We start from the raw sequence: 23,748 nt of genomic DNA, 5'->3' as shown, positions 1-23,748 counted from the left end.
GCCCACATCTCTTAAAATGAGTGGTCGCTTTATTTTCTATCAAGGCTCAACAAAGGAAAATTTTACAAAACCTCTCCCATGCACGGTTGAATTTGACAAACATCCCATAAGGTTTGAACATGATTTTTTGTTGTCTCCCTGTATTTGGTATCCTCCCCTGATCAAGTGGCGGTTACGCACAATTCCTCATCTCCTTTCCTCACGTCACAAACCACACATGAGCAGCTATTTGTATATCAGTGCATTGCACCTCAAATGTGACAGACACACCAGATCACGTTTATGAATCTCTGTTATTGCCTTTTCCCGAAGATTCTCTGAATGTGTGCAACATTTTTGGGTCTGGTTCCAGAAGTGCAGCTGCCATCTCACTCACCGACCAGCAGATGGCACTGCCTAGCTTCTCAAATTCCAGCCCTCACGTCTTGCTTTCTATGTCCCATGATGACCAGTGGCACGACTTATGCCCATTGGTCAGATCATGCAAGTCTACCACTGATTGGCTACCCACAACTACGCCTGACGTAATTTATTCACCTAGTCTAAGAGCATTTGATCGAAAAGTTCTCCAACCGTGCTTTTCGGTTGTAGACTTATCCAATGTTTTTTGGGGGACGACAGGGAAGAACACAACGGTATTGCTTAAGTTCAAGTCCAGTGTTCACCATGAACTGACCTGTCTGACGAACCTCTTTCTAACTCTGACTTGACTCTGTATGTAGATGGGTCCTCTGGTACTAACTGTGTTGGTTTTTCTGTTTGTTCAGATAACGACATTCTTCTCTCGAGTTCTCTATCCTTACCCTTCTTCATCACCTCTCAGCCCAAACAGCAGAGAAGTATGTAAATTGGCTAGTGACTGTTGCTGTATGCAAATGTATGGCACATAGAGGTAATACGGATGTTGTGTTTCAGGGAAATGCTGCTGCTAAAGCTGCGGTTCGCCTACCACTTCCTCTTTCAAACAACAGGCTGTCACACTTACATCTGACATGTCACTTCCCTCTTTTTGATACACAGACGCTATTAACACTTCTGATATTTCCTCTCTCTCTGCAGTACAGTCCACTGTCACTCCTCCTGAGATCTCCCTATTCAAGACCTCTGGTGTATGTTCTGAACTGGTGTGTGGTATGGTCCTGACAACAAACCCTGTTTGCCAAAATATTTCTTCCCTCATTATGCAAAGTTGGTCACGGTAAAGATCACATCTAAAATGGGGATTTGCTATCTATGATCAAAGAACATTGGTTTACGAAAGGTTTCTCCACCTATGCTCAGAAATACTGTCAGGCATGTGTTATCTGCAGCAAACACAATGTTGGCAGGCCAGTGGCTGTAACCAGCCAGGCAGCACACCCACCGCCTGTACGATCTTTTCAACATCTGCTGATGTACTTCATAGAGCTATCACCATCATAACGTAAATCTCACTGCTGAGTGATGGTCGCCATGTGGTAAAAATGGGTTGAAGTATTTCCTGCCTCAAAACAAACTGTAAGTGTGGTCACCAAGCCACTGGTGGAGATGTGGAACAAGAACATGGCACACTCAAAACTAAGCTTGCTAAGTGCTGAGAAGACACAGGTCTCACATGGACAATGGTCCTGCCTCTGGTGCTGATGTAAATGAGGATGAGAAAAGGAACCAGGTCTAATATTTCACCTTATTAGATTCTCTTTGGATTGTTGTCTTTTCCACAGACTTGTGTGATAATGATGATGTTTAGCAACCTGATTTCCTCCTACACCTTGCATATTCTTGCAAGGACAAGTCTTATTTTCCTAGATAATTGATAGAAAAACCCTTTCAGCACTATATTCTGGGTTTATAATGTGTATAATTTGACTGCATCACATTTAAATACAACTGCAGCTCCACACTCACACTGGAGAATAAGCCAGAACCCTTGACCCTCTTTTTTGTCTCAGTACTAGTTTGCCCAGCAATGAGTAAACAACTCTCTTTCAATGCACCATACTCACCGACACTGACAATGTAGTGTCTTGACACACACATTCTTCGAACTCACCTCAAATGTCAATATACTCACTTAATACAAATATGAAAAGAGATCAACTGCAAGAACCCCACTACAAAGAGCAGTCTCAACCTGGTAGGCAACAAGATCTACGCATTCCACAGCCACACCCAATGGTTATCTGCTCAACAATATATTGCTTCAAACAAAAGATATCCGAACCCCAGACGCATTGTCAAACATTGACGCCAGAACAGGAGTGGCGTCTGCCGGGACCCTCCGGTGCAGGACAGAGACTGGAGAGGCGCCTGCCGAGACCCCCGACGCCGGAAATGGATTGGTATCTGCTGTGACCCTTTGGCGAGGAACAGGGACTAGAGTAGTGCCTGCCGACACCCCCGACGCAGGAACTGGAGTGGCGTCTGCCGGGACTCTCCATCGCAGGCCTTGAGTGGCGCCTGCCGGGACCCCCGACACCGGAGGAGACTGCGGCCCAGCCAGGACTGGAGGAGGCTGACGCCTAGCCAGGATGGATTGCTGGTGCCTGGCTGTAGAGGAGCAGGCTGTAGAGACGTGGGGTTCTTGCTGTGGACGCTGCCTCTCCGACGTTTGCCACCCAGAGCAGAAACCTGACGGAAGCTGCAGGGTTCTCCAAAAGCCAGGCGGATTCCCAGGTAAGGGTTAGTGGATAGGGCTGGAGGGGTGAGGTAGTCCTTGAGCCTGTCCTGCACCATCACCAGGCAACCATATCTTTTTGAACCAGAGTCAGGTGGGCCAGAGCCTGCCCAGCTCCCCAGTGCAGCCCCTCAGTGGGAGCAGTGGGAGCTGGAGCTTGTGCAGCAGCAGGATCCTTCCACACTGTTGAGTCAACGTTTAGAGGTGACCCTTTCCGCAGGATCCGAGCTTCACCCTAATGCACAGTGTCGGCAGTGTCAGCCCGGGCTCCACTGGCCCGGCTCCGTCGGCGCTGTCTCTCCCCGGAGCCGGTGAGATGATGGTGGGAGGTGTTCCAAGGCCATGTAGCAAGACTATGACATATCGTAATCCCATTCGACGCCATCTAGCGTATCGTTTCTGACATAGAGGAACCACAACTAATCGGGGGAGTTGTTTTTTTCCAGAGTTTTTGGGACAGTAGACATGCCAGATACCCAAATTAACGTGTAGAAGCACTACAAAAGTGGAATTTTCATAATATGTCCCCTTTATTACAATGAACCGACAAGGACAAAGGGAAGCACAGAGGCTTATATACACACACAGGGAAGGCAGGGGTGATTGAACAGGAAGTGAAGAAAGAAAACACACTAGGAGCAGGGCCTACAAAATAAAACAGGAAATAGAACACAGGGAGTGGGAAAACCAAAGACACAGAAACAACAACACATACAAACATAAACACAAGGATATACATGAAACACAACGAGGTTCTAGTACTAACTGAAAACACTCTAAAAACTAAACAATCAAAAGACAAAACCATGACAGGCATTGGCAACAGAACTAGCACTTTATCACAAAGCTTGAATTGTCGCTCAACGGCTGTCTTATCAAACCTTCTCTTCTTGCTGTTCTGGGAGGAGGAAAGAATTCCCCTGTCCACATGGACACAAGCTGTAAGAGCTCCAGACACAGCGAAACAAACTTCACCTTGTCAGTCTTGTGCAAAGACCCAGAGAGCAACTTCTTCTTTAACCCTTTTAATGGGCCACGCACTTTGTCACCAAATGTTTAGAAGGACTAAACCCAAGGGATTCTTGCTTTGAATCAAAAGTGGCAAGAAAATAAAAAAGGCCAACCCTCATCCCAGTCTTTCCCGGTGTCATAAATGGTAAAATGGTAAATGGTTTTGTATTTATATAGCGCTGTTCTAGTCTTGATGACCACTCAGAGCTCTTTACAGTACAATTTTACATTCACCCATTCACACACACATTCATACAGTGCATCTATTAGCAGCACTTTTTTTTGTTCGTTCTATGAGGGGCAATTTGGGGTTCAGCATCTCCCCCAAGGACACTTCAGCATGCAGACAGGGAAGATTGGGGATCGAACTGCCGACCTTCAGGTTGGAGGACTACCGCTCTACCCCTCAGCCACACTGCTTTCGTAGCACACACTTCAGAGTCTGATGCCATCGTTCAAGTGCACCTTGTGACTATGGATTGTAAGCGCTAGACACTAAGTGGGAAACACCCAGGGACTACAGTGTGTGTTTAAGGGTCTTGGAGATAAGATTTGTGGCAGTTGACCATGCCACAGAGCTCTCACCACAGCAGCAAGAGACACACCATTCAGGTTTCAGTATAGTTGTATTCATTTTAAGATTCACAAACTGTAACTCAAAATACGCTAGCACTTCCTGCTGGTGTCTCTGCTTTTCAGCTCTGTCTCTCTGTGTGGCTCTCTGTGTGTCAATCTCAGTCTTTATGTGTCTCTGTGAGGCAGCTATGCTGCTGCCTTTTGTACCAGAGGATCAATCAGCTAACAGCTCTCACCTGCGCTGATTGATCCTATGGTCCAGGTCCTCCACATAACCCCATCATCAAATTCAGGCCAGGAGGGGAAGCCAGTCCGCATGCTGAGGCTCTCCCGGGGTGCAGCAGGCAGGTGTCGCCGCACGTAGGGCGTCTCCGCAGGCCGGACCGCTGGCCTCAGCTTAGCGAGGAGGCGTGGAACCAGGAACAGGTGGCGTCGGCTTCACCACCAACGAAGGGCCACCGACAGGAGAGGGAGCAGGGGGCATTGGCCTCAACACTGACAAAGGGCCACTGACAGAGGCAGGAGTAGGGGTGTCTGCCTTATCAGGGAGCACAGAGGAACAGGAGCAGGCCCCGACTGGGCCAGCAGATGCTCCATCAGCGCTGTTTTCCTCTCTGCCTACCTCTTGAGAGCCTCCAGCTGCCATTTGTTCTCTGCTGCCTGCTCCAAGTACACAGCCAATAGTTCTCTGCCATCCGTACCAGTGCCATCTCAGCCTGCAGGTCTTCATCTCTGGCTGCGTGGAGCCACGCGTTGGCTGCCACTGTGGAATAAAACTATCAATCAATCAATCAATCAAATTTGATTTGTATAGCCCATATTCACAAATCACAACTACAGTATGTCTCCCAAACACAACCAGAGACAAATGTGTTGCTTTTTAGTATCTTTTATTAATATCACACAGTGCAAACATAACTTCAACAAACTTAACTTAAGATGCCAGCACTTTCTGCTGTTGTCCAGGTTTTCAGCTCAGTCTGTCATAAGTCTCTCCCATGTGTGTGTCCCACCTGCGCTGATTGATCCTCTGGTACAGGTGAAGGTACCCTCCCAACCACCTCCACTTACCCAGTCAGCTCTTTCTATCCCGGAAGAGCTCCCATTTGTTACGTTCAGGGGATGCGGGGAGTAACAATATATATAACCCAAGGAGAAGAGTAATTGGCAATGGATGAATAATCCGAAATAGTAATTTATTAACAAATGACTGAAAACTTCTTTCTAAAAAGAAAAGTGACACTGACAAACAGCAGTTTTTCTGTTCATGCTACCAACTGCAGCACACATGACTCGAGCAGAGGAGATCACAACATCCACAACACACACAGTTTATAAGCTGCCCCCTGGCCCACTTGGGTGTCTGTCTGCTACTCCCAGCCTCTTAACCACCATGGCCTCAACTGGTGATTGAGCCCACACAGAGCAGAGAGAGAGCATAAAGAAGACACAACAAGGCATGTAACAGAGCATGTGACACATTTTCCATCTAAAACCATCATTCTGCTCCTCTGTCAGCTGACATCCATTCCCATGCTGAAACCCTAAATGCATATCAGACCATATTCATGAAAAATCTAACTCATTAACAGAGCGGCCTGCCTTATGTTATGAATTGCAATTTAATTATAAACCCTGCCACAGTCTTTATAAGATCTGGAGCTCTGTACAGATCACTGTAGCTCACAGCACTCTGATCTAACAAGCAGGCCTATCACGGAGATAATGATAATTTTCCAGTCATTATTTTTGCATGTTTTAGGCACAAAAAAAAAACTTTTCATGCTGATCTCCTAACAAGCCCTCAGTTAGTTTGGGTCATTTTCTGCCCCGTGTCTGATCTCATGGATGACATAACTCCGAAAATGTCATCTTGATAACGCTTAGATCATTTCCAACCTAAACATAGCATTAGAGAGAGATAGGAAAGTCATAAAGACAGCAAAAAGACAATATCTAACCAACGTTTGCTACAAGCTAATCTTTTCAACGATAAGTGGGTTTGATTTGAATTTCACTTACTACTGGACAAGCTGCTACACAATGTACTTGAATATGTACAGTAAAATCTCTTTTATACACAAATGATTGCAGGTCCATTTGAGAGAGACTGTACAGACGCACAGACATAGAATGAGACTGAGTGTAATGCCATGTGGAAAGATAATCTTGTTTCTGGCTATTCTGGTTTCTATTCTGTAGTATGTTTTGAAGGGGAGAGGCTAAACCATTTACATCCAGGATGTGAGGAGTCTAGAATGATTTTTCCTGTCTGTTCCCCAAGTTACAGCATGTACAAGCACAGGGGAGTGAGATCCGAATATCTCCTCCACAGTTCTTGTTGCATTCGCCTCCTGAACTTTGGTTTGGTTCAAAAGCTGAGGCTTACCTGGAACAGGACGTCCCTCTTCTGCAATGAAGAGGCCCCCACTCCACTTCAAGTAATGATGGGTGATAGTGCTGAGCATAGCCAGGTCATCCTTGAAGGAAGGAAGTAAGATAAGGAGGAGGGGGGAAGGAAGGGAGGAGGGAAGTGAAGAGTACAAAAAGTAGTTTTTTCTTTTTGTTTTAGCTTTTCCCATGTTTATTCTGTATTATTTTTAGGAATCTCAAGGAGAGATATGACCATGTTAAGTCACCAGTTAGCTGCTGTTGTTTCCATTTATTTCAGCACAGTGTGAAAACAACATGCAGAGACCTGACTCCTAGTCAAATGTATCACTGAACATGTTGTGTAACAGTAGTCACACAGAAAACACATTAAAATCTTACATTGGTGTGTTGAAGAGAAGAATGAGAGATTGACAACTTCTTATGAAGCAAGCATCCAAGTTCCTTTCGTGTCAGGTCAACACAGATAGATTTCAGAGATGAGGTGAAGGCAGGAGGGCAGCTATAACAATCTGTAATTATTATCCCACAGTTTACCTAACCTTTGATTCTCTCTCTCTCTCGCTGTCTGTCTCTCTCTCTCTCTCTCTCTCTCTCTCTCTCTCTCTCTCTCTCTCTCTCTCTCTCTCTCTCTCTCTCTCTCTCTCTCTCTCTCTCTCTCTCTCTCTCTCTCGCTCTCTCGGAGTGAAGAGGGAGGGAAATCAGCCCAGTAAAGAGAATGAAAATACAGTGAGGGGTGAGAAAGTCTGATTGTGTCACATAGAGAAGATAGGTACATAAACACACATAGGAGGACTGAGCAAGAAGACAGAGAGAGGGAAAGTCGGAGTAAGTGAGTGAGTGAAGCACAGAGAGAGAGAGCAGCAGGAGAGGTAAAGTGTGACGGAGAAGGAGAAGGAGAAAGACAAACTGTTAGGGGGTTTGCTGCTGCTGTGCTGGGATCATGTCTCTTCAAGGCAAGGTGGCTCTTGTGACAGGGGGGGCTCAGGGCATCGGCAGAGCCGTGGTCCAATCACTGCTACACAGCTTAGCCAAGGTCAGTACCACAGCGTCTAAATAACCTTACAACTCTCCATTTTAATCCTCTGACTTTATAAAGTTTAACGAATGGTGCTTTAACTTTACTGCCTGTTTGTTTAAACCAGGTTCGTCATTACGAGCTCTGTTCAGCTCTTGAACAACATTACTGTTGCCTGTTTTAACTTTACATATTACATTTAATCATATTTCCTGTGTGTTATTTTTACTGCATCACCGCATTTGTTCTAATAGTAATCCAGCCATGTCAGCTCGGCTGCTGACCTGCTTTTATGTTTTTTAAGGCCTTCAAGAACTGAATCCATTGAGTTTTACTAATGTTTTAGAATGAGACCAAGGAGTTATTTGGAAATTATACAAACTATTATATAAGAAAAAAAAAGTATATATATATATCACAGGCAAACCAAACAGGTTTTTAAGGGAGACAACTTAGCTTTTTAGAGCTTCGTTCACACTCTTTGATAGCAGGCTAATTGTGGCAAAGCACAAACATGACCATGTCATTATTCTTGTATTGTGTTCCTTATGTGCTATTCAACACTTGTCAAACCACAGCAGGTGATATGCGTAAGCAGGGCTCTCTCCTCTGTGCTGTAGCACTAAGTTCTGCAGAGATGAAGACAATTGTTAGAACCTATACTCATTCAGCGTACAGCTGCAGGTGAATTAAAAAATGTGAGTTTTATCCTCCAGGTAACTGTGGTCGATCTGAACAAGATCTGTGGTGAAGAGTGCAAGACACATCTGGATGCAGAGTTTGGAGAGGGCAACTGCACCTTTATTCAGTGTGATGTGTCTGATGGAGATTCACTGAAAGGTAAGAGTGCCTATGGGACTTGAAAAAGAGTTAAATGACTGGTTGGTTGGTTGATGGTTTTGTATTTATATAGCGCTTTTCTAGTCTTGATGACCACTCAAAGGGCTTTACAGTACAGTTTTACATTCACCCATTCACACACACATTCATACAGTGGATCTATTCCAAGCACTTTGTTATTCTATGGGGGCCATTCAGGGTTCAGCATCTTGCCCAAGGACACTTCAGCATATAGATGGGTCAGTTTGGAGAACGACCACTCTACCCCTCAGCCACAGCCGCCCCAATGGTGCCTTTACATCACCTACCCCTTGTTGAGTGACACAACACATTCAGTTTGTTGATTTGTTGGCAGCTGCCTAAGCAGTTGTTATGACTCCTTAGGCAGCCTGAAAATATGACTGCACAAGAAGGCTGTACTAATCCCAATCCTTTTAAGCTTCCTCTTGATGAATGAAGAGAATTAAAAAAGCAAAAACACAGGTCTATTTTTAGCAAGCATTATAAGCTTTAGCCTGGAGAGCCTCTTTGAGTTGACAGCCGCAGTTAGAGGGTGTGAAAAAGCAGCATACTCAGTCAAGCAGACCGCAAAGGATGATCTGTGACTTTTGTCAAAGCAGGAGGTTCTTACCTTAAGATTACCTTAACAGTCAAGCTAAAATTATATTTATACAACACGACGTGTACATAGATATATAAAATGCTCCATGCTCTTCACTTCTGCCACTGCTGTTGTGTGTGTTTGTGTGTCTGGGTGAAAGAAGAAGAGAAGAAGCAGGGAACAGAGCGAGAGAGAGGAACAAGGTTTCATTGTCTGATATTGAAAAAGTCAATCCCTGCAGGCGAATGCGTGCGGAATGCTGTTTGGTGTTGCTCCTAACTTTGTGATAGCGATGCTGTTGATATGGACACAGTGTGTATATATATACTAGCCTGCATGTCTGTGTGTGTGTGTGTGTGTGTGTGTGTGTGTGTGTGTGTGTGTGTTGTGTTTGTGTGTCTCTCAGGCAGGTGAGTGTGTTTTTTTCTAATTGGGGGTTGTCCAGGTGTGGAATGCGGTAGGTGATGACACATGCAGGTTTTACCACCTCAGGTTTCTCCCCGCAGCTGTTTATCCAGCTATGTCTGTCTGCCCAAATTGGGAGATGAATAATGAGGTGGGGGCTCATTCTTTAAGAGCACAATGTGTATCAGTTTTTGTGTCTTTTGCCGACACGTTTTAAGTCAGTTTAGCCGCATACACAAGGAAACAAAATATGTGTGTAGTGAAGGGATCTTGCCTCATTATTAAGACAGCAATGGAAAAACTGACACATTCTTGTGTAAGAATTTCAAGTCCTCTAACATTCTAAGAAAATAAAAAACATTTGGACAAAGAGATCATGTTTTAGGTGGGACTACGTCTAAATGAAACTAGAATTGTGTCAGGCTGGGGGTTACATCGTCGTCTGTCCTGATTAATAACATATGTAGTGAAGACTTTGGAGGAAATACAGCCATGACAGTAGATGGTGCCTCATATATGTATGGTGTTGCAAAGAAGCCACATATTTAAAACACATATCTTTAGTTAGTTTGAAGAACTGTTGTATCAGCTGGAGTATTTAAATCCTTACAGCTAATCTTACATCTAATCTTAAACAGCCCATGTCAGTGGCGGGGAATAAAAGCAGACACTGGACACTGTAACAGATTGGCTGAGGGTCTGTTCAAATAGTCCATTTTGCTTATGAGGGTCCATAACTGAGTGAAATGACCCAGAAGTATTTTAGGGGCCGCAATAATAGGAGGTATTCAAATTCTCAAAATGACAAGGAAAGGAGCTTCAATTCTTTCTGTCTTCTCTCCTTTAGCATGTAAACACTTGATCCTTTATGAAAGTAAAGGAGAAAATACTATACCACAATTCTTTGCGGCTGCAACATTTAAAGCAACGCAATCTTTTAAGTAGCACCTGGAGACCCACGTAAACATAAAAAAACAACAGCTGTTTTATTCACGTGTCAAAATCCAGACTTAAGGTAAATCCTCCGATGATTGTCTGAGCTCCTGATTTCTTCTTTCTCACATCTGTCAAGGAGTCTGAACAACAAACATGTTATACATACAATTCATGATATCATAATCAAAACTAAATGCACATATAAATTAGGGCTGTGAAATGATTACAATTTTTAATCAAATTAATCACAGGTTTCTATGGATTAATCATGATTAATCACATTACCGATTTTTTCGGAATATTTTTGTGAAAACAAGATTTATGACATTTAACTTTTCTTTTGTGCTGCAACTCAGCAGTTCTTCAGCAGTTATCATTGCTTTTCCATATGGAACATTAATATAATCTTCATCCTAAACAGAATTCGGGCTCCTTAGCCATTGTGTGGTTGAATAAAACTTTTTTTTTTAAATTAAACAGAAATTATTTGAGCTTCTTAGCCATAGGATGGTTGACATTTTTTATATTTTTTGTCACACAACCATTAACCACACCATGATACAATCTAATGCCTCTAAAGGCCCTCTTAGCTACTCGGTCTTTAGCCAGTTGGTGAGGCAAACTAACTTGTTCAAATTCTCTGACAGTAAAGCTGACCGCTTCTTTTGCACAATGTGTCCGGCGAGTGAGTCTGGTTTGGCGCATTCCACTTGAACGCCCCTCGCCGACCAACACATGCTTCGCGTTGCGGTGGTTAGGCGGGTATTGCTACGGTGAAACAATAACGTCTTCTCGCAGAGTGTGCATATCACCTTGGTTTTACTGAATGTTCGATCTTTGTTTTTTTGGAACACGATCTTCCCATCCAGAAGGTCCTCAGGTTCATCAGAATTATCCATGTTGTTTGTTTGTTTGAATGGCAGCTGCCGTCTGACTGCATTAGAGCGGCGACTAGTGCAGAGGCGGCGGAATTGGAAGGTCCTTCTGCGCATGCGTTAAATGCGTTAAAAAAAAAAAAACGAATTAATCCTGTAATTTAATCATAACGCGTTAACGCGTTATTTTTCACAGCTCTAATATAAATATCATCATTACAACATTGCAGCTCCTCATTTATATTTATTTCCAATTAAATGTATGGTTTGTAACTGTAGGTGCACACCCTACAGCACAGAGTACCATACAGTATGTGTGTATCTTCAGTGAAGAAATAAAGACAGACAGCAAACCAAAATAAACCTGAGCCTGTCTGGACAGGCTAAAGGGATTAGTGAAAACATCTTCTTCTATGCAAGCGTGAGTTGTGGGGAATCTCCACCCATCTCTTACTTAAGTGTAATTGGATTGGTTCTTTTTCGTGGGTGAACCTCCCACTTGAAATCTGATAGGTTATTTTGGGTGTCAATATAACATTTTGTTACTGAAACAAAGAATCGGCATAAGATTACACTGCTGGGGTGAGTTTAGCAGGGTGGATTGTTGGTCCACATAGACTGCACTGAGGAGGCGCTCGGAAGGGTAAAAAAAAATCTGTAGGACGTTTCATACACAGAAGACTATGCAAGCAGCATAGTTCACAGAGGCTTGGCAGTGAGTGCCCACATCTGGGATTTCATGTACATACATCAGATACGTCGACTTGCACACTGCCTCCAATGTTGCCAAATAAGTCTCAACAGAAGTAGCTATTGGCTCTCTGAAATGTAGCTAAAAGTTGCTAGATTATAATGTAAAGGATGTGAAAGCATGATTATGTCAGAATAATTACAATATGTGCCTCTCCCTCTACCCTTCTTTCCACAGTCAATCTTGATCAATTAATTGCGTAACAGTGGAGAAGTTAATCAGATCTGGTCGGGAGTTTTCAGGAAATGGGCTAAAGCTGTAAATCCTGGTTTTCAGCTCTAATGATGTCAGTTTCTAAAGTTACTCACAAATTACTTTTATTTGTGCTAGATGCCTTCCAGAGAACTGTGGACCAGTTTGGTCGTCTGGACATCGTTATCAATAATGCTGGCATTAACAATGAAAAGAACTGGGAGAAGACCATACAAGTCAACTTGGTAAGATGGCAGTAAGACTTTATAAACCTGTAAAATCTATCTACATCGGATTAAAAAATGTGTACAGTGACAAAAAAATTGACATTGTAAACAAATTGAAACAGAGTGGTAAAGTTAACACACAGACATGTAAGAGTGGAGGTTTTGAGAACATCTGTGTAAATATGTATATATAAACCCTTACATTTGACTGAATCCACTTCTGTGATTATTGTACCCTGGTTTGAAATTTTGTGAAACTGTCGTGGACACTGCAGAATGCCACTATATCACATGGTATTATAACCTTGCTGAAGCAGGACAGCTGCAGTTTTCTGAATCAGGTGCTGCAGTTTCCCTTCACCAATAAACCACTTCTTTTGTCCAAATTGGCTGGAGGCTTCACAACAGATACAACATGGTCTCTGTTTTTATTAAAAATAATTGAAGATCTGTTATCTCCTGTAGTTCTCTCTCCCAGAGGAAGCTATACAGTGTTTGACCTCCTCATGGCAGCTAATTATTTTACATTTCACCCACACTTTTACAGGAATGAAGCTGTAAAGACAGTGTTTGGTCAGGGTAACATTCTTCATGTGGATTAAGATTAAAAAGGTTGTGTCAGCTGAAAATGTCATTTGCCTGATGGTATATACGTGGTTTATCAGGTGACAAAATATATGGACATTTCAGTGGCCAAAAAGACTAAAATAAGGTCACAGTAAGTTAAATATTCTTCATTGTTGAGGTCTTGGTTGCTCAGCAACACAGTTATTTATCCTAACCAACTAATTAACCTTCATAATGGGCCAGAAATCCATCGTCAGTTTCAAATGGGCTGATGTCCCGGCACACAAACTTCAGCCCCTGATGTCCTCTCGTTTGGTGGTTTGAGTGTTGAGTTTTTGCAAATGTATCTGTGAATGGGCATGGCACCTGTGCTTCTGCAGCTGTCAAGGTGTTTCCTCAGCGACGAAGTACCTAGCTTTCGGTTATCAAAATCTAATACTTTTTGGCATTGTTTACAAGCAGCAAAGCCATTGACAATGTTGTTCTCAGAGTCTTGATAATACCAAATTTGTCCCAAACGTCCGACTTGGCTCTCGACGATGTGTTGTCCACATTTTGACATTCACCACTGACTATTTTTGTCTTTTGTCATCCATTCTGATCTACTAGCTAGCAGCAAGCCCACACCGCTGTCACATCAATGATGTCAAAATAAAGTTTAGGTCAACCTGTGTCACAGGATTTCGCAGTAAAAACATTTTTCAGTGGCTTAGACTTTTCATCAATGATATCAATTAAAACAATTACAGCAACCACATAGTTTTGTTATCACCTGCTATCTGCCTGAATTAAATTCACTTTTACCTGTGCCAGTATCCATGAATTTACAAACTAATAAAAATCGTTATTGCGGGTTACCATCATCAGGATAAAGGTTTTAGCGGCATTGATAAGGGTAAACATTTTGAAGGATAACTGAAGGTCAGATACTTGAAGGTCAAGTATCTGAGGAGAAATACTAAATGCCAAGCTGTCCTGCTGCAGTCTATGGTCAACAGCCAGCAAGATCATGATCCACCATCAAGATCGGATGCCACTATAGTCCACAGTCATTGTCCACTGCTGCCAATTAGGATCCATCATCAGCTGCCATCTCGGTCGTGGTCCACCACCATTATCTGATGCCAACGTGATAAAGGATCCTCCATTATTAATCATCTCGCTTGTGGCTCTCATGTCACTTGGTCGGTAAATTATGGGCAACAGAGACGCAGACAGTTAGCCTCCAGGTTAGCAACTATCAGATTGCAGGGGAGCTGGAGAAGCCCCAAGAAGTGCAAAATTTACTAAGAAAAAAATTCCCCCTACCGGATGATTGTTCCAAGAATATAAAGCTAACGCAGGCCTTCTGCAAGTTCATCCAAAAACACAGTCTGTGTATCATACTAAAGTGACCAATAAACAGCCAATTCAAACTTAGCATAACTGCTAGCTACTTAGCCCCGGTTCCTGTTGGTAGAGTTCATTCTAAAGGCCGGAGCATGCTTCTGCGTTTTCACGGGCCCGTAAGCGCAAGAGCCTTTCTTGGTCCCTTACGTGCTTATGCATCTCTTCTTACGTGCTTACGTGCGTCGCCCAATTTTTCTAACTATACGAAAAAGCGACACGTGCCTCACGCAGCCCGCCTGGCTTGTGATTGGTCTGCTTACTACATCCCGTCCGGAGTCTAGTTTCCGGTTTCATGCCCCCATAATACCGGCAGAAATCACGGAAGATTTAGAAGAACGAATATGGACCAAATAGAAGAACACTTGGCAGAAGAGATCTGAAAGTATGATCACTTGTATAACCCGTCACTGACTGGCGGATTTGTCCGCCAGAGAAAGGCTACGAGGAGCCATAGTTGCTATGTAAATAAACAATCGACGAAGAAGAAAGAAGGCTTGGGGAAGCTTGGGGAAGCATGAATGACAAAGAGTCCTGAGACACAGCTGCGTGAAAAGCCGCCGACGCAGTTGCAGAAGCATGCGCCGGCCTTTAGTCCGGCTAGCCAGTGTGATTTGTAGGCATGCTGGGGATAGTATGTCGTATCTCCACTATTAAACCTGCAGGGATGGTGACAAAGTTGGATTATTAAATTGCGGGAGATCGACTTCACCACAATGTGTATTTAATAGTTAGTTGCTGTTAACAGAAAAATGTAAGCATTATAACATATTCTTAACACTGTCGTAAAATTTATAGCAGCCTAGATACACATTAAGACAACATTCAAAAAGACAAAACAGCCGATTAATTAACACGCTGCAGCGCAATGTTATGAGATCACTAACAGTAGAAGCAATTCACCAATCTGGCGATCAGAGGGATTCATTCAACAGGTGCCCTGTTTGTGGATGTTACCAAGCTAGCAAAAAATCACAATGCCGTCACTGTATAAGGATTTTAAGTAAAAATTTGGTTGGGATACAAAAATTGCCTGTACTTTAGTTAATGTATTTCTATCAACTAAGCAACTCTCTGCCACCTGTTTGTAGCCCGGTAGCAGCTCTGCAAGACTTCATGTGATCTTACATTTGTTACCTGGGTTATAAAAGCACCTAGCTTTGCAGACTGTATTAGTATCACAGTTAGCAACAGATGTCCTGAGTTACAAACACAAGTATAAATACCTTAGCCTTTCAGTTCACACATTGATCACTTTTAGTTTCACTTCCTGCTTAACATGCTACACTTGCCTGCTGTGACTATGTTGTCTCTTTATCTTCGTAGACATCTGTAATAAAGGGAACCTACTTGGCACTGGAACACATGAGTAAAGAGTATGGCAACGAAGGAGGCACCATTATAAATGTATCCTCTATGGCAGGTAACAGACACACACACACACACACACAAACACGTGTGTACTCCCATGTTTACTGAACCATTAAAGACATTTTTATTTTTAATGTATTATCAACCTTCCTTGACACATATAACATTAGTCAAGCTGATGAGGTAAGCATTGTTTGAACTAAAAGACAACGGTTGTTTTCTGATTTACTTATTTAAGTCATGTAAATACAGATAGATCTGAGTTGTATAAACATTTACAGAGATGCCAACTGTAAAGGCATTTCCTGTCTCAGTTTGGTTTGTAATGAAGGTGGGATCAGGTGAACCAGCGAAGTTTTTTTTTAATATATATATATATATATATATTTTCTATGCAGGCACATTTAAAAAAAGATAAGGAAAAGTGTTTTCACAGCACATTGACAAATACTGACTTGCTGCCAGAACTTGATGGAATCATTATGTCAGTTAAACAGGCTGTGGAAGGAAAGTATGGCAGAATTTGATTTAGCTGGACTGAAAATATACACGTGTAATGTGGACCCTATTACTTTTGTTGGCTCACTACTTTCTCTCTATGCCAGTTTATGTTGTGTTTGGTAAAAAAGCAACTATACCTCACATTTAACTGCTCAAGCTGTGGTCACTAAGCACTACAATATTCTTTGTTGCTTTGAAATTGGCATCAGTGCATATAAGTTGGAGAGGAGTGATGTGAGCAATGTACAGTTATGTTATGCAGCTATGGATATAATGTCACACACATATTCTCTCTCCCACACCCATGCATACACACACACCCATTTGCACATTCCAGTAAGAGGATGGTCTCCATTGTTATTACAAGATATCATTATGAATGGTCCAGTTGATTTGTGAATAGTGTACTACTGCAGATTTCAGAGGAAGGCAATATGTAGGAGAAAAAAATGACAGTACATTAACCTTGAGAACTAACCTTGTTGGAAGGTTGGACGGAAAATGTATTTTCACTTTCCTCTGACTCAGGATCCTGCTGCAGTGTAGTCATTCCACTGGTATCAAATTACAGAGTAAAGAATGACAAAGAGGAAACTCTACCAAAAATGTAGCTGTTCACTGAAGCTGTTGGAAGATTGTTAAATTGTAAAATCAGCAACTCCAGGTTGGTGGATGTCAACTGTAAGTGAAAATACTGAAGCATGGTGCACATATATGAATGTGTATGGAAAAGCTCATGCTTCTTCAAAATCGTATTATGCTATTTTCACACACACATACACATTCTTTCCCCCAAACAATAGGCTTGTAATACGTTTGCCCATGTTTGGACTAGTCTGTTTGTTATAGGAATGAAAAGCACACACACACACACACACGCACAGATTTTATCACGACTGATATAATTGAAAAACGAATACCATATGTCTGCTAACCAGAGGCTGAACTGTTCTAGATCTACAAGGTGATATGTCTGCCTGCAGAAATCAAGAACATCCACACACAGCACGGACTGTAACCAAACAACGCTTATCTTGGAATTCCATTAAAACATACAGCAGCAAAATTCTTCTCTTTAGTATGAAAAAAGAGCATCTAAGAGAAAGCAGGTCCTTTTGTTTTTAACTCTTGATGAACCACACAAAGGTCACCTGTAGTGCACGTTCATTTGTGTCGTGACTTATTGATAGTCTTACCACATTTTTCAATAAAATGAAAAATGTACTGCATCTCTACCCTAGACCTTGTTACCTTTGGTGTGTAACTGATAGGTAAATCATGGGCTAATTATTTACTGCCTAAATTGCCCAGCTGCACATTTGACATTAGAATTTTCAAAAGCAAATAATTTAACCTAAATTGGAGGATGAAAGTAATGGTTATGTATTGGAGAAACAGAGTTTGTTGCAGGTGGCAGCACCTCCATTGTTATGGGAGTTAGGGCAGTGGAGCGGGTTGTCCACTAACAGAAGGGTTGGTGATTTAGATTGAACCCCAACATGATCCTGACTGATAGACAAAATGCTTGATCAATAAGTACTGTATGAATGTGTGTGAATGTCAACTACACTGTAAAGCAGAAACAGGTGAGGACCCAAATGCAGGCCTTCGAAAAGAAAAATTCAAGTAAAGGGTCTATTCTGACTTTTCAGGTTCTGCCCACAGCTGATCAATTAGAACAGAGGTCCCCAACCTTTTTTGCGCCACGGACCGGTTGGAGGTCAGACAATATTTTCACGGACCGGCCTTTAAGGTGTGGCTACGGACCCTCACTACGGAGGCCCTCTGGTGACATCGGAAGATTATTTTTTAATTTAACGAAATTAACGAATTGTAAATACGCAGCCTCAAATTAATTATTGCGTGGTAAGTTATCAGCAAGATGGAGACGGATGGATAGCAAAGCTCAATTACGCACACACTACGCCTCTGTTTTTGTTTGTTATTTAAAATTAAAAATGAATTTCGTCTATTAAAAAAATTTCCACCGATGTCACTAGAGCAGGGGTGGGCAATTCATTTTCTCCAGGGGCCACATGAGAAACATGGACAGTTGTGGTGGGCCGGAACAATTAGCTGAACTCAATTCTACTCATAATAATTTGATAAGCTTCTACAGCTAAGAGTAAATGTTATGGTTAGGCAATGAAAAAGTGAGACAGGCAAAGTAATAACGCCAACATTATATTACACTTTAATCAACATTTATAAGAACAGTTGTGAACAAAAAATGCAATTTTTGCACTTTGCCCAGAGTCATCTGACAGCTATGTGGTAGCCTATGTCCCCATGTTCAGTCTCATGCTCCTCCAAAAGTGCAACAAACTGTCTGAGATAGAGATGAGCCGGATACTCGGCTGAAACGAGTATCCGGTACGGATAAAGCACTTTTGCCGAGCACGAGTATTATACGAGTAATACGAGTCAATATCTGTGCTCGGACTGAATGAAAATCCTCACACAGCGTCACAGCGCTCCTCCCCTTCACACACCGCTCTGCTCACTCACTCAAAGAACAGCTCTCTGTCTCTCAGTCACTCAGGTTCGCGGGTCTTTTCCGTTAACGTTTAGGGTTTCTTCAGCTTGAAGTTTGTTTTTATTTCAGTTTGTACTTACTTATTAACCAGTAGAGTTCTGTTAAACGTGGGTTCGTTCAGACGTGGTGCTGGTAGAAAGCGACTCGCGTTGCGTCTCTGCCTGTCGGAGATTTTTTTTTAAACAGTTTTTTTTTTTTTACTTTAACGGTTTAAACTTTTTTTAAACCGTCAGTTGGCTCTAACCAGTTTTATTTTACTTCACGCACTGAGTGTCTGACAAGTTCTAGGTAGTAGTGGTATAAAAAATATTACAAATTAAGCTACACACACACACACACTCCCCCTCTCTCTCTCTGTCTCTCTCTTACTCACTTACACACACACACACACACACACACACACACACACACACATACACACACACACACACACCTGGTGTGGAAATAAATTTAAAAAAATTCAAAGTTAAAAAAGAAAGTTATGTTGAGTATGAAAACTGAAGATTGATCTGAAGCTCAATGCTGATGCTGTCCTGTAATAGTTTTCTAATCAGCAATAAATATAACAATTTCTGATCAACCCATATCAATTGCATGCTTAAAATAACATACTGGTTAAAGCCCCGCCCATTTCAAGACAACCCGGCCCACTTCCGGGTTAAATCACACCCACTTCCGGGTTAGGCCCCGCCCACTCCGAGTACGGATACGGATACAGATAATTGATATGGTTAACAGATACAGATACAGATACAGATAATACTGTACTCGCTCATCCCTAATAAACGGTAACTTTTATAACAATTTTATATTAAAAAAGCCTTGAGGCATGTAAGTATATGGTGATAGTTAAAGCAATAGGTTTGGCTTTAATGATTCAAGGTTACTTACCTCTAGTTCATAGAGCCTCCTGCTTGCTACAGGAAGTGAAGCAATAATCCTTGCCGCAGTGCACAAACGCATGCAACGCAGAGACGAGCGCTTGGTCATCGAACGTTCTCTCTTCACCGACCGCAACAGACTAGAAACCGCCTGTGCTCGGGCCCGTTAGTGCTACAACGTAGCCCTAGTTAGGGCCCGAGCACCGAAATCGGTGAGAGGACCTATTGAAATTGAAATGATTCTTATTAGGGCCCGAGCACCGAAATCGGTGAGAGGACCTATTGAAATTGAAATGATTCTTATTAGGGCCCGAGCACCGAAATCGGTGAGAGGACCTATTGAAATTGAAAAGATTATTATTATTATTATTTTTCTTCGCTCAGTGAATTGGCTTTTTGAGGGCTTTAACGTGCTCAAAAAGTTTCTAAAGTGTACAGTAAATTAGAAATGTGCGCAAGTTTACGTATTCTGAAGTATTTGGGAACGGGTGTGTCAAAACCGCTCAATAGCGCCACCTACGGAAAAGCCCCTCATTTAGCATTCACCGATCATCAAAAAAAACAAAGACTATTGTGTATCATGACTAGATGCACAAAAAAGTCCATCAGTGCATTATGAATAACGCAACAGGAAGCCCGCCAGTTTGACTTTAGTGGCCATTTTGGTCATATTCGATATTTTTTCTTTTAAGTACTCCTCCTACAGCTTTCATCAAATCAACTTACAATTTAGACGATCGTCATCACAACAAAATGGAGATCTAAAGTTATTGAAGGATTAAGTTTTAGCAAAACCGTCTGACCGTGGTGTGGCCTCAAAGTTTGATTAAACGCCATCAAAACACAGGCTCCTGTATCTTGGACATATTTTGTCCAATCGAGTCCAAACTATACACATAAGACAAGAGTCGCGACCTGAAGACATCGGTACAGAAATCGTGACTTAAAATCACAGCGTCCCCTGGTGGCAACAGCAAATGTCTTGTTTTTCTATGTCTTACAGTTTGACTCACTTCTCGTAGGGCCTTCATCAAATCAACGTAAAAATTTGATGCATGTGTACAAAACAAGATGAAGATCTAAAGTTATCAAAATTTAAACTTTTCATCAATCTGTGTGACCGTGGTGAGGCTTATAAATTTGATAAACAAAATGAAAACACCATGTCTGTAGTTAATGGTCCAACACTGCTCTCTAGTGACTTAATATTGAATTACACCTGTAGTGCCAATATTAAGGCACCAGAGGTCAGTGTAACACCATGGTTTGATCAAGACACAAAATGTAACTATTGAAAAAGCCATTTCGTCCCCTCTTCCCCCAATTTAAATCTGTCTGGAGCCGCACAACATATTTGATAACACAGGTTATAAAGTTATATATATATATAGTTATACAATATATATAAAAACTATAGTTTGTTGCATTTATTAAATAACAGAACGACAATAAAGACAACTGTTGACATTTAACTGGTATTTTTACCTGCTACAAAATAGGAAAACACCATACTCTGACCATGGCGTGGAGTCAAAGTCTGATCACATGCCATCAAAACACGAGCGTCTGTATCTTGGACATATTTGGTCCAATCAACTCCAAACTAGACATGTAAGACAAGAGTCGCGATCTGATGACATCTACAAGGACACCATGACTTAAAATCCTAGCGCCACCTGCTGGCTACAGGAAGTGAAGCGTTTATTCTTGCTGCAGAGCTTAAAACGCACGCAAGGCAGAGACGTGCGCTTGGTCATCGATCGCTCTCTCTTCCCCGACCGCAACAGACTTGAAATTGCCTGTGCTCGGGCCCGTTAGTGCTACAACGTAGCCCTCGTTATTATTATTAGGGCCCGAGCACCGAAAGGTGAGAGGCCCTATTGAAATTGTAAGGATTTTTATTAGGGCCCGAGCACCGAATGGTGAGAGGCCCTATTGAAATTGTAGGCATTATTAGGGCCCGAGCACCGAAATCGGTGGGAGGCCCTATTGAAATTGAAATGATTATTATTATTATTATTATTATTATTATTTTTTTTTTTTTCCGATTAAACTTATTGGCTTTTTGAGGGCTTTAATGTGCTCAAAAAGTTGTAGGAGTTTGCAGTAAATTCGAAGGCGGCTTAAATTAACGTATTCTGGAGTATTTTGAAAAGGGCGTGGCAAAATGGCTCAAGAGCGCCACCTACGGAAAAGCCCCTCATTTAGCATTCACCGATCCTCTAAAAAAACAAAGACTATTGTGTATCATGACTAGATGCACAAAAAAGTCCATCAGTGCATTATGAATAATGCAACAGGAAGCCCGCCAGTTTGACTTTAGTGGCCATTTTGGTCATATTCCATATTTTTTCTTTGATGTACTTGTCGTACAGCTTTCATCAGATCAACTTCAAATTTAGACGATCGTCATCACAACAAATTGGAGATCTAAAGTTATTGAAGGATTACGTTTTAGCAAAACCGTCTGACGGTGGTGTGGCGTTAAAGTTTGATGAAACGCCATCAAAACACAAGCTTCCATATTTCAGACATAGTTTGTCCAATTGAGTCCAAACTAGACACATACGACAAGAGTTGCGACCAGAAGACATCACTGCAGAAATTGTGACTTACAATCACAGCGCCCCCTGGTGGCAACAGGAAATGTCTTGTTTTTAAGACGTGTTATGTTTTTATGTACTACTCGGAGAGCTTTCATCAGATCAACTTAAAAATTAGATGAGACTCTACAAAACAAGATGAAGATCTAAAGTTATCAATATTTAAACTTTTCATCATACCGTGTGACCGTGGTGAGGTCTCAAAGTTTGACTAAACGCCAATATAAGCGAGCTTCTGTAACTTAGACATATTTTGTCCAATCGACTCCAAACTACACATATAAGACAAGAGTCGCGACCGGAAGACATCTACCTAGAAATCATGACTTAAAAGGAAAGCGCCCCCTGGTGGCATCAGGAAATGTCTTGTTTTTGTACATCGTGCGCTTTGATTTATTTGTCGGAGAGCTTTCATCACATCAATTTAAAATTTAGACGGGTGTCATCACAACAAGATGGAGATCTAAAGTTATCAAAGAAACAACTTTTCGACACACCGTCTGACTGTGGCGGGGCGTCAAATCAGCTCGCCATGACACACGAAAACGCTTTAAAGGGGACATATTCGCTTTAAAGGGGACATATTATTTCCATTTCACCACAGTTGATATGGTTCCTTGGGTTCTTAATGAAATGTCTGTAAAATATTTTGGTAAAAATACCCCAAGGATAATTTAAAACAGCACCTTTATACTCTGTCTAAAACAGACCTCCTCAGATCAACCTGTTTTGAAGGCCCCGCCCCCCTCTCACCCCGCCCCCATCTTACCCCACCCCCTTTCACCCCTCTCATCCCTCCCCCTTCTCACCCCTCCCCCCTCTCATGGAGGTGTAGGACATGTGCTTGAATGTGTTCTCACTACAGAATGCATTCAACATCTATAGAGCAGATTATGGGCCTCGTGAAAATTTACGTATTCTGGGGTATTTGGAAATGGGTGTGGCAAAATGGCTCAACAGCGCCACCAATGGTGCTTTCCCTCATTTACGGAGAAACACCTCATTTAGCATTCACTGATCCCCACGAAATTGAAGACAGTTGTGTATCATCACCAGATGCACAAAAAACGCGCTCGGAGCAATATGAAAAACGCAACAGGAAGCACGCCATTTTCGATTTCGTGGCCATTTTGGTCATATTCCATAATCTTTTACTTTGATATACTTCTCGTACAGCTTTCATCACATCAACTGAAAATTTAGACGAGTGTCATCACAACAAGATGGAGATCTAAAGTTATCAAAGAAACAACTTTTCGTCACACTGTCTGACTGTGGCGGGGCGTCACATCAGCTCGCCATGACACACGAAAACGCTTTAACTTCCGTGTTCATGGGTCCATCTCCCTCAAACTACATGTGTGTATCATCAGCCCCCCTCCCTTGAAGATATTCAGATGGTTTTAAAGAATGGGCGTGGCAAA

The 23,748-nt window shown here is 42.1% G+C and overlaps 1 protein-coding gene and 1 long non-coding RNA gene across 2 annotated transcripts in view; both read left to right on the top strand.

The window, feature by feature from the left end:
* Positions 1 to 537: 537 nt before the first annotated feature.
* Positions 538 to 1,689, top strand: LOC128437117 (uncharacterized). Its single transcript, XR_008338168.1, has 3 exons — positions 538 to 635; positions 768 to 839; positions 916 to 1,689. It is a non-coding gene; the product is annotated as an uncharacterized LOC128437117 (long non-coding RNA).
* A 5,614-nt stretch (positions 1,690 to 7,303) lies between these two features.
* hpgd (15-hydroxyprostaglandin dehydrogenase) overlaps positions 7,304 to 23,748 on the top strand; it is a 36,654-nt gene continuing 20,209 nt past the window's right edge. The window contains exons 1-4 of the mRNA XM_053419150.1: positions 7,304 to 7,670; positions 8,369 to 8,492; positions 12,391 to 12,497; positions 15,759 to 15,855. Coding sequence (XP_053275125.1) covers positions 7,578 to 7,670; positions 8,369 to 8,492; positions 12,391 to 12,497; positions 15,759 to 15,855 — 421 coding nt within the window. The 5' untranslated portion in view covers positions 7,304 to 7,577. The remainder of the gene's footprint in view (positions 7,671 to 8,368; positions 8,493 to 12,390; positions 12,498 to 15,758; positions 15,856 to 23,748) is intronic.

Source organism: Pleuronectes platessa, chromosome 3, assembly GCF_947347685.1.
Source record: "Pleuronectes platessa chromosome 3, fPlePla1.1, whole genome shotgun sequence".
In the NCBI taxonomy this organism is placed as follows: Eukaryota; Metazoa; Chordata; class Actinopteri; order Pleuronectiformes; family Pleuronectidae; genus Pleuronectes; species Pleuronectes platessa.
Note: the sequence above shows the minus strand (reverse complement) of the source record. Positions and strands in the feature narration are given on the sequence as shown.